The 12,871-nt window shown below is 29.4% G+C and overlaps 1 protein-coding gene across 3 annotated transcripts in view; it reads left to right on the top strand.

Moving 5' to 3' along the window:
* LOC126837902 (uncharacterized) overlaps positions 1 to 12,871 on the top strand; it is a 114,810-nt gene that overhangs the window by 71,792 nt on the left and 30,147 nt on the right. For 2 of the 3 annotated variants that reach the window (XM_050571880.1, XM_050571881.1), the window contains one exon: positions 9,611 to 9,637. In XM_050571880.1, the coding sequence (XP_050427837.1) occupies positions 9,611 to 9,637 (27 nt within the window). Of the gene's footprint in view, positions 1 to 9,610; positions 9,638 to 11,387; positions 11,869 to 12,871 lie in introns of those variants that run through there. The other variant, XM_050571882.1, reaches the window with a different exon arrangement.

Below are 12,871 nucleotides of genomic sequence, written 5' to 3'. Positions count from 1 at the left end.
GACGATATGTTGATACTGTATCAGAAAATTTCCCAACACCAGTAAACATCACCATACCTAGTTTAGTAACTACGTAAATTAAATTATACCTACGGGTAAATTACATCATTGCCCTATGCTAATTGTTATTGGCAACTCTAAGTAGTATGTAAACATAACAGTATTTTTTTTTTAACGATTACTTATGAATAATAATATAGTAGAACACAACCGACAACTTAGACACAAAGTTTGTTCTCGATTATATTCAAACATAATCCAGAAACAAGAATAACTTCTCAGTTCTCGGTAATATAAATTATTATACAACAAATTGTTGTACAAATCAAATTACAAAAACATTCAAATTATTTTACTCTTAAAATACCAACGATTATAAATCAATTTATAAATCTGTAAAATCAAATACTATCATATCTATGTTACTCATTTATAATATGCAAAATGGAGTTTTATCTCCGTAAATAAAGACATTATTATTATTATTACCTAATTATTTTGTTCATTATTCAACATTTGAAAATATGTAGTTCAGTCTTTGGACCCATGTTAAATCGGATAGTATAACAATTAATTCTTAAAAATTTGTGTATCATATTCTTAGATTCTCACACTAAACACTGGTATTCGATAGATTCTTCTACTTCCTGTAATTTTCTAAATAGATTCTTTTGGTATTTTTAAGAACTTGCCAAATACCAATGGCCTATCGGCTCTATCGTAATTCGTATTAATTATAAACCGATTTATTTTATACGGCTATAACTTCCGGGGTAAAATTCCCCATTATATTCTCCAACTAGAAAAATATTTTAATTTTAAAATCAAATATATTTCCCAGAACCGGACAATAATTTTACTTTTTTAAAAAAAAGTTTTAATTCAATTTTTCATGGCCGATCATTTTCTTCGAAACCATCAGAACAAATAGATTTTATTCGTGTCGATTTCTTATCATGTACATTTTTTGCAAACTAATTTTACCTGATATTATTATGTTATTATTTTTTAACATTTGGTTCAACTGTGTACCACCTGGCGGACAAATAAACAAACAAAATATCGTCACGAGTTGGTTTACCGGTAGAGCGCTGTAGACAACACTTTTGCTGGCGTTGACACTAGATAGCGCGTCTTGTATTGCCACCAATCTAAACTATAATATTGTATTATTTTTGTGTAAATTCCTTCGGCTAACGTCACTCGTCATCCAAGCTGTGTGAAAATGGATCTATAATGAATGTAAATTAGTAACGCACACTTAATTATAACAATTCGACCTCGGTCAGTCAGTTGGTGGGTATTATGCCGAGTGGTTATCGGCGACAATTGCAAAATTATTAAATGCTCTTCAAACACTTTTGGGCAGTAATCGTCGCATGTACAATATGTGTACACCGAGCCGACTAAGGAAACGTTAATGATTAATAATTAATAATCGCGCTTAAACAAACTCGAATTATTAAACAAAGAACAGCCTGTGCTGCGATCACACAACAAAAATAATAACAATAGTCTTATTGTCAATTTCGGCGTTATCGAAGCGCACGTGCCGTGTTCATATTATACTGTTCTAATTAAGAGCAAAAAAATTGAAAAAAAGAATAAAATAGCACTATTTATGCAGTAGCGACTAGAATTCATTTTCTGCCAACACACCTGGTTGTGTAATCATTAAAAAAACAATAGCACACACATACGTTCCACATCCGTATTATAATATGTGTTTCTATGTTTTCAGTCTGACTAGTTCACACGAGCACCGTGATTCGTTTTTTAAATAAATTCTCTACTACGCTTTTATTTTAACAAAATCTACACACCGACTTTAGTCGCCGTTTAATTATTAATATCTATACATGAAGAATACTATATATTCTTCATGTATAAACAAAAATTAGTACCCATATGTATATGTGCTTTTTATAGGCGTCCAAACGGCTGCACTTTTGTTGATCAAACTTTGCACATACATATATTAATTGAATCCTCGAAAGTTCCCCTTTAGGTTGTAAATTTCTCCTGGCGCTCCGGGGAGCACCTCTGTTTAACATTTATAACATCATATTTTTATTTAAATTTGTGTAGTTTTATTTTTTTGTATTAAATAGTAAAAGTTATGATAAAAGTTAGCGTAGTGGCGGTGGTTAAATGGGGGTTTTTCTACTGATGGGGTATTTGGCGTTAGAGAGAGACGTTGGTTAGGTTATAGGGAGGGCATATTAGAATAATGTGCCAACAAATTGTTACTTTTTTTATGATTTTTTGTTTAGTTTATATGTTCCCAGACCGGGCTAAGGTCATATTTTAAGCGGTAAAAAGCAGATGGGATGAATGGGAAAGCGATGTGGTGGGGATGATAGGGAACATTAGTAATTCCTGGATAACTAATATGAGAATTTTTATTATTATTAAACACTGATGCGTGGAATTGTATATATATTAACCCGGGTACACAGGTAATTGGTTAAAAAATAAAACAGTCAGTCGTTTTAGACGCATACAGCATATTAGTAGTGTAAACTTGTGGACACATAGATCAACCCGGAATAACAATGAGAGTAACCGAAAATATATTATTATAATAACGATTTTGCGACTTCATAAGTCTACACTAGACGCGAATTCATAATGATGCAAAAAAAAATCACTATCAAATTTTCTACACGTGAATTTATTGGCAAGGTTTTACCGAAACTCAAACCGACGAGGAAAAATGTATTGGTACTTACTTCTCATTTAAAAATGTTTAGGTGTGCGTGTGCGTCGTTATTAAATGTCACGTGTGTTACTGCGGAAATTAATGGCAACGGGTATTTGGCAGAGCGTACAACGGCGGCTATTGTACGACACTAATTAAAACTAAATACTCAATACTGTAATTAGTCAATAATTTTTAACGATGATACAAGTGACCGCGACAACACGGCCATTTAAATTTAAAAAAAATTCAATCGACTTGTAATTTTAACTTGTTTGCAATGTGCAGTTCCTTTCAAAGTTTTAATAATCAAAGTAAAAAACGCCGTTTTACCTTGTAAATGGATAAAACGTCTCTATAGTCTATTCAAGTTATGTTTCCTAACTTGAATGGAGTATATTTAATTTGTTTTATTATAATAAGTTATTATAGTGTATATAATATAATATCACATTGAATACATCATTATAATTTATAATCAAAGCTACGGTACGGCGGGCAATTATTTACAAGGCAAGAGAAAACAAATATACAATCTAATTAACCGTTAAATAAAATCTAGAAAAACCATAAGCAACAAATGTGGTTATATATTATCAAAAAATTAAATATTTAAATAAACCCTTAATCACAAAAATACTCTATAGCGTATAACAACAGACTGTCGTTGTATGCATCATCATTAGATGGTATCATTGCTGCCGAAATACGTATACGCTATACAGAATTATTTTTGTGATTAAGGGTTTATTTAAATATTTAATTAGTTTGCATTCAATCAAAAATGTTTCCAAAAAAAATAAATCAATATAAACAAAAAAAACCATACTAATTATTACTTGGCCGTGATGGTAAATTACATGTTTAACACTCAAAACAGAAGATACGAATAGTCGATGGATAATTATAGAGCACAGGCCCAATCAAATGCGCCATCAATCAAAAACGGTTAATATTGTAAGAAAGAATTTTTAACAGTATGTTTGTATATACTTCGATTCCAATTTGAAAATAAATCGCGAATTTACATGAAATTTGTTTTAAACGTTTACTTTACCTACGAGTCCAGATAGTAATTTTTTAAGTCTAACTTATTTTCATTGGAATTTTAACGTCCGCTTAAGAACAACGAAAATATGTCTTATTATCTAGGCGCATGTATGTACATACAATTATCGTTTTTTTTTTGTTACTAGGTAATTATTATCCTATAAACCAAGTCGGTAGGCCATTCTAACGGGCGATACTTGTTTTGTTTTAAATCTCGCGCGTGTGACCAAGATAACAATTTTTACTATGATGTCGACTTGTGTGGCTTATAAATAAGGATGGCATGTTCCAACAGTAATGCCAAAAACATAGCTTCAGTAATTTATATGTGATGGTAATTTTTAATTTAAAAATGTTGTGTCCAGGTCGAGTTCTACAACTTTGAACTTAAGAATTAATATTTCAATTTTCTAATACATTTTTTATCACTATAAACATTTTTTAATAATTAAAAATAATTATTATTATAATACATGTTTAACAAACGACTGACACGATAAAGTCAATACTCAATAGATATATTCATATACCTATAATTTTAGTCTATTCTTAATCTCATAATATATATTATCTCTGTTGGTCGCTTTTTGATTAATGTTTTTGACAACCGCTTCCTGATTTTTAAAAGCCATAATATAATGACTTTTCTAAACAATAAACATATAATAATACTTATAATATATTTTCTAGACGAGTCACGAGTGAGTCGTACAACAGATAAATGTTCGTAGATATTAAAATTACTATTTTTGGCAGTGAATGAAAATTGGTTCTCTTAGACCCAAAACACAGATATTGTATACAATAATTATTATAGAATTTTATCAGAGCAAAACGATATGAAATACTACAATATACCTTCGACTATTTCCTATGTAATTTGCGTACGGATAAAAATAAAAATACACGAGTATTATTAGGTAATAGAAATATTGCGAATTATTTAAATAATAATTCTATTTATCACGTTAACTAGTTTTGGCGTTTGGGTTTATTTTTTCTACAGCTTAGTCATGTTATGGATTTACCTAAACTAGTGGACAAGGTAAGGTTTGATTAAGTAAATGAAGGAATACAATAATAAAAAAATAAATACTCGTTCAATGTTGCCAAACGTCATATATCGGTCTGCCCAACTAAACGTTATGTAAAAATTTTAGCGGTTGCCGAGTCATAAACGTCCCCCGCGATTTTAAGACGTGTACTTGAAAGGTGTACTACATTATCGTATGTACCTATTATGTAAGGCACACGCACATACACACACGATTGAAAACATGCCTGCGATATAACGTACACGGTATTAAAAGTCTTCAACGTGACAGAGACAGTTGTGCACGGGTCGCACATACAACCGGGGTTTCTTCAAACGAGACTTATGATTAAGCCGTTTTTACAATCGGGTTACGCCGATAATAAACTGTCCTTGGCACCGAAAGAAAATATTATATATATATAAACTGGACCGCGAGATTTCCATGAACGTTGGTTAACTAATACAAGCGCACTGTGTGCAATAATAATAATAATATGTAAATTCGCTTTAAAAATATACGTAACTCTTAAAAGGCTATTATTAATCGCCAAAACAAATGTAACACCGACCACGAATTCGATGACATGATATTGTATTTTTATTTCGATTTTTGAGAAAACAATCTCCTTATTAAACAAAACGTAAACCAATATTGTTTATAATATTATATTATTAAAATCACACGCGTATCATGTACTTATATATTGTACTTCATTTGCGCCGTATGATCGTTGTTGAGATTTTACACGATTATATACTCGCAAACAAATTATTTGATTGGGAAAACCCGATTATATAATACAATATTATAACCACAGTCCGCATTCTTGGCCATTGGGTAACAAATAAAAACTCTTTTTAAGAACTGAGTAATTACCAATATTTTTCTACGTACCGTGAATAAAACGCTTAAAATCAACAAATTATCATAATTGTTTTTAATTAACGTGTTATTCATACATATATATATATATATTTTTTTTAAACCCTTTCAAAAAAATACGATTAGCTATGCATCCGATGTGTTAGCTTAGCTAATTACTTAATGGTTTCGTTAAACAAAATACAAGTGCATTAACAAGTAACACCTATTTCACGTATTGAACATGTTCATAATAAATCAACTATAATTTCCGATTGCGTAGTATAAAGGTGGGTTTACACGTTCAAGCAGACCTCCAAGCAGTCGCGTCTTAACAAATCTCGTTGGCGGTCAGGCTGTGGTGTTTTCGTACACCGTTATGTTATTTCTGTATTAAAAAAGTACCAAAACTAGGGATGTTAACACTGCGTACACGCAAGCGCTTGTAAATTAAACTGCGCAAACTAGTTTATGGTATTTTTGTGCAGTCAACTTGCGCAAATGAGATTAGTAAATTATTTAGAATTTACACGTTAAGTTTTTACTTTTTTTCAGTTATAGTTCTAATCCCACGATATCCGTTTGCAATCTCCGAAAACTGTGCGATTGTACAGTTTTTTCGAGCACCGTTTGTACTCGCTCAGTTTACATTTGTTTTAATTGTGCAATCAAACGATTTTTAAACACACGCACAATTAGTTTGTGCAAATCAAAGTACGTACAATTCGTTTGCACAGCTTAGCTGAACGTGTAAGCACGTCTCAAGACTTGTACAGTTGACCTGCTTACAGTTTGTAAAGATATTTTTCAGTTAATATCAATTCCTCGCTTTATTAATTGTTTATTTTCGATTTTATGTTAAGCTGTTATAAGATTTCCAAGAGACAACGGTTGATTGATTTCGTTGAAATCGACGTGTTATATCAAATACGTTAACTATAAAAGTAAATTCTCTAATCGTTTTAGATTTATATTTTACTTCACGATTCGCCTAAATGCATAAATGAACCGGCAGATTTTTCATACGCATATTATTTATCAGAATTTATTACTAGAAACATAAAAATGTCTAAGGTGTTAACAGGGAAATTTAAATGTAAAAATATTGCGTTTGACACATGATTGATAAAAATCTTATAGTTATGGGAATCGGAAAATCCGGATTTTCACAAAAAAACGCTATTTAAGCTACTTAAAAACCATATAAGTGTTAAATAATTTTACAATATAAATGCTCTATATATAAGTAACATTTTTTTGATAAATATGTGAAAATAAAACAAAACACCAAAGAGATAAACTGCTTTTGAATTACGGATTTGTTGAAATCCGAAAATCCGGAATCCGAAAGCATTTTAAAGACAAAGTTAAGAGTTATTTTTAAAAAAATTTATCAACAAATTTTACTTAGGTACACAGTTTATATTGTAATAGTATTTAACAATTATAGGATTTTCAAATGACTTAAAAAGCGTTTTTTTTTTAAAAATCCGGATTTTCGGTTTCCCATCACTAAAATCTTATACTATTTATACTTGTTAACTATATAGTCTTATAATTGTGCATACGTTTGAGACTACATTAAGAGAAATAGGAGAAGTGCGTTATTTAAAAATGAAATAGAACATAAATAATAAAATAATTTAATTCCATTCTATTAAATTTATGTATAAACTTTTAATACTTGCTTATAAACTGCAACGTAAAAATGTATTAATTGAATGCGCATTACACATTTCAGTTTTATCCTTGCATGTACTCATAGTAATATTTCATAATATTATATTACAGTAGTTATTATCCATTTAGTTAATTTCGAATTAGATAAATCAGTGTATGTTATGCGTGGAAACAAGTTGATTTTAGCTTAATCCTAATTAGCTAACTTCAAGAATTAATATTAATTCAGATTACGCTAAATCGATTAACACGTTTACATGCAGTAGTTTATTTGAGTGAAGTTAACCTAGGTGCAAATGCTTGTAAAATCGTTCTTAATGAAACTTGCTTAATAGGAATTCATGATTTTTTTCGATTCCAAAAATCGAAATAAACCTTTCTATTACATAAAAAATTACACGTAAACTTAAATTCGAATTCACATTGAATTAATGAAGCGAGTTAAGAACGGTACTTTTATATTTCGTACTAATCTAGCTATTATTATGCTTATAAAACAGTAAACTTAAAGTCATGCATTATTATGCAAATAACGAAGATTTGTAATACTCATTTGTGAAACGTTTTGGATATCTCATCAGATTTAAGTTGATTAAATACAAATTAACCGATCTACTCGTGTTTGACCGAATGCAGTCAACCTATAGTGTGATGGAGTGGGGTAATTTTCGCCAACCTTATTAAATAGCTTGTAATTTTAAGGAAGTACCCATAATAAATATTCATTTTATAACTCATATTTCAGGTCATGAATTTGTAGGTTAGGTTAGTTTACCTAACCTAACCTAAGTTATCAACCGACTATCATAGAATAATTATTATAAAATAATAACTTAAAATCATATTATGTGCCTTTTATGTGTAATATTATGCGAGATGTATCTATGACCACACTAGAATTCGTCATAACTTAATGCGCATTAAGTTAATTATGGTTAACAAGTATAAACGTAATATACAACTGTACTATGTAATGACTGTATAAACGTACAACTTTATCAATAATAAAATAAACTTGACTTTTTTACTATGACCTGCTAAATTACCTGTCATAACTCAGAAAGGGAAATATTTGTAAATTATTATATTATTTTATAATTGTTAATAACAACTATTTGATTTATATACAAGATATAATTTAATGCTCTCAATGAAAGTAGGCAATTTGACCCAAAAGTTATCATAAATGCACCATTATTAATATTTTTGAAGTTAAAAAAGTATTAAGATAAATATGACCATGAATTATGAAAATACTATTACACATTTTTATTGTTTTAGTGTTAAATTGTATTAGCTAATCGGTTATCAAGAAATCGACCATAACATTGTTTGTTATTGTATACTAGTCGTATTTGCTCTATTACCTACTGAGTGTTTCATAATTATTATTATTAAAATGTTTACTATGATACGTTATTACTACAGAAAAAAAGTAAATTTCTCAAGAAAACGATGTAGGTATCAAATAATAATAACAATAATAATAATAATAATAATAAAGCCCTGGGCACGACGTAGAGGTCACACGCCATTAAGAAACAAATTTAAAATTCTAAAAAGGTTTAAAAAAACTAATATAAAACATATTTTCCAAATAAAGAAAAACTTTAAAACTACTATTATTTTTGTGTCTACCAGTAAATTCATATTATAATATCATTTTTTTCATATCATTATATAACGTTGTGATGTATGGTTTTTAACTTAATATTTTAAAAACGGATGTATTAAGACTTATATTAATTTGTTGTGCAACAGACAAGGTTTTTCGGGCTGTATTTGTATGTGAATTATAAAATGTTTACAGTGCACGGTAAAGAATTTTACCTGTGTCGTAACGTTTTTATTTTTTTTATAATTTAAACACATGCCCTTTTTTTTTTGTTTATTAAAATGTAATAAATATTGATATCAACAAATTACTACTACACAGATAAAAGACAGACAAAGTTATGTTATATATTATTTATAACATATTGTGACAATTGGGTAAATCTACTGTGAATATTGCCCGCGTAATCCTGCGCAAAGCAATTTTAATGAAAACACAATCATAATTTTCCTATAGAATTTTCTGTGACAAAAAAAATAAAAACCAATAAAGAATACCTATTACTGTATTCATTTATACTGTACACTATAAGGTTAAGGCTTAAATTCAGATTTTGCTAAAAATTACCTATACTTTACACCTTAATAATTTTACATCTTTACAGTTTAAATGATATCAACTATGGTTTTGTTTCTTATTTTAATGTAATACGATTTTCTTTTTCAGATCAAGAATACTCATCCGAACATGTCGGTAAGTCATACACTATAATTATTTCTTTATTTATTAATACACTGGCCAATTTGGTAATAAAGAACAATTTTGATTAAAATAATTAATAAAAATAACTGAAAAATTCGACAATAAATTAGGGTTTATACATTATAGTACTCAATAATAATAAACTACCTTAAATCATACATTTTTTTAGTTTTACTGATAAACACAATCTAATTATCCGCATATTTTTTTCTCGTCGAGTTCAAACGTTAATATTACTTTTAATGCAGTCTACAATTTTGAAAGTTGGATTCATTAAATATTTTCCAATGTAGTAAAATAAACAAATACAATTTAATATGGACAGTACAGAACCAGAACCATTAAATATGTAGGTATCACATTAATTGACATCATGTGATGCTATCTATTAATATTTACTTCTATAAACAAAAAATACTTACAATAAAAAACAAAGAAACAAAACAAAATTAAATTAAAATAAAGGGGAATGTAAAATGTACGACTTACACTAAGTGTAATGCGTTTGACGACTTTGGATATTGGTCTTATTAAGATATTAGGATTTTATTGGAGGAATTATTGATCTCTTAGTTTATTAGTTTATGTTAGATGTTGTTTTTTATCAATGAGATACTATGTATTCACCTCTCTATAATACCTATACACCCATTCTCCCGTGCAAGTTGAAACGAAACTTTTACTATAAATTAAATGATGGACTTTTCTAGGGGTTGAGGCTTACGCAATAGTTTATCAAAGTCATTTACTAGTCATCAAATTAAAAAAATATGAAAAAAATTACTAAAAATAACTCTGTCACTTGTTTATAGAATTTCATATGTTATTTTATTTATGTATGATTTGTAAATAATTTAACCAATGTTTATAATGTAGCATAAAAAGTTATTCTTCATTATATAATTAAGTCGCAGGATTTTTTATTGATTTAAGTATTGGTTAGATTATTTTTTTAAATAGACCTTGACAATCATATTATAATTTTGCATTAACGAGTAGAACTATTCTATCCTGAAATGAAAATTGCATCTACTTAACGGCGTGGTACAAAATCAATTTCAAGGTTTCAACAAGGTTATAACTTACAACGCACCGATATATTTTTTAACAAAATCCGAGTTTCTAATGTTATACTGAATTGGAATATCGTTTGCATTGAAAACGTAGATATATTAAATACATAGGTAGGTACTTTTTTATATAATACATCTCTATTTTATATATATATATATATATATTCTTTAATTTTGAAACTGGTTTTTCACTGTATATTTCCGCTGATACTAACGGCGGTCAAACACCGACTCGCTTATTAAAATTCAACTTTTTTTTTCGTCACATTATACCTATTTTAAATGTACATTTTTTAACTTTTTTTCAAACAACCGCCCAAGAGGCCTGCTTACAAACGCTATCGGTGCCTGTGGTCACGTGATTATACACAGCATGCCGACATCCTTGGTTGAGTACGAAGTACCTTATAAAGTATAATAATAATGATAATAATTTATTTTATTTTAAAAACATGTATTATTTGTATTGCACATGCGTATAACCCGTACTGTACATGTGCGCAACCGAGCACTTTTCATCAGCTGTGAATGAATTAAGATAAGGCTGTTGTTTGTTCAAAAATCGCCGCTCCACTTTCCGTAAATCATTTTATTTACTATTAAGACAACGCTCACAATGAGAGCATTAATTGATTGCCGAAGACAAAAAAATACTGTTAGTCTTTCGTTATCATCGGCGACGACCTAAAACAGCGATAGCCTCTCAAAGAGGAAAAAAACTATCAATGAACGACGCGTAGATCAATTGGCTTGGCCGTTAGTCATAGTGATTGTATTTTATAATATGTGTAATGTGTATCATTGTGGTCCGATATAATTAAAAAAATTTAAAAAGAAATACGCTCAAGACCAGTTATAGTATATAGTTGTCATTTGGAAAAATATGGCGTTTTACAACCGCGTGCACGCCCGTTTTAAACAGCCTTGAGTGGTGAAGTGTGTGTGTTTTTTTCCTAAGTGAATGACGGCCACCAACGATCCCAATCGTTTTGAACCCCCCTTTCCCCGAAAAAAAATTCTTAAAAAAAAACACTTTTGCCCCGTGGAGTCCACAGCAAATCGGACAAATGCGGCATTTCGACCTGGCACGACTAATACCAAGAGCGATAGACGTCCGCGTTCAACAGTGGTGTAAAACCATAACGGCCGGTAAATATCAATACTATAAATTATAATATAATCGTGTAACGGTTTAACGGTGTAATTTTTTACATTATATAATTATTTTGCTCAATGCTCTCAGATAAGTAAGTTCTGGCTGCTATAGATATGTAGCCGATGGCCGTTATAGGCACACATGATGATATAAGTCTTTCCGTGTTCATTTCCACTTAACACGTGATTTAATAATAATGATTTGCTCGCGAACCCACCAAATATCTATTTGTCTATCGTGAAAATCATGCCATTTTCATTTATTGCGGCAATTTTTTACTATTTATCTCTGTACGCGGGTCATCACACAAAGTCTAAAAAACAAGAAGCACTAAAATCAAATTGTTACGTATACAAACATAAGTATATTTTAACAAACTATTCTTGCAATTATTAATAATTGCAAGAATAATCTAAAATTTTAATGGGTTCCGAGCTTAAATCGTTTTCCGTTTATAACTAGAACTACCACATTTGGTTTCATTAAAAAGCTATATACGCATCTACAAAACATCTACACGACGCTCTACAACAAATTAATATTGTTATGTTACTGCATTAGATATAGAAAGAATGTACACGATTGTGTAATATTATTAATTAATAATGATTTAACATTATCCCTGGTAATCGAGAGCAAGTAATATAAAATGGCTTAAACAACTAATATTTCAAAAGTAATAGGTAGATATAACAGACATAAATGAAATACTATAATGTATTTGAAATACAAATTACTAATGTATTATTTGTATAAAACAGTTCTTTACTCATACTACACACATAATAAATACCCCTTACTCTGGATTCATTCATTTTTATTTTAAGCCATTAGGCTTTGTAGTACTTTTAATTTATTTATTCCCTTTTGGCTTTTTGTATGATTTATGTAATCTACATGTTATTTGTCGAGATGTGCTTGACCAAATCCAAATAACCAGGAACCGTATTTTTTATTTTGATTAATCTTCCTTTAAGTATTTGGGTAGTTGTGTCA

The sequence above is a fragment of the Adelges cooleyi genome, unplaced genomic scaffold (assembly GCF_023614345.1).
Source record: "Adelges cooleyi isolate 19-005CV unplaced genomic scaffold, UGA_ACOO_1.1 ACOO_flye_CR_arks_rails_tigmint_CR_PRNA_30, whole genome shotgun sequence".
Taxonomy (NCBI): domain Eukaryota; kingdom Metazoa; phylum Arthropoda; class Insecta; order Hemiptera; family Adelgidae; genus Adelges; species Adelges cooleyi.
The sequence above is the reverse complement of the archived record's forward strand: the minus strand, read 5'-3'. Positions and strand labels throughout refer to the sequence as shown.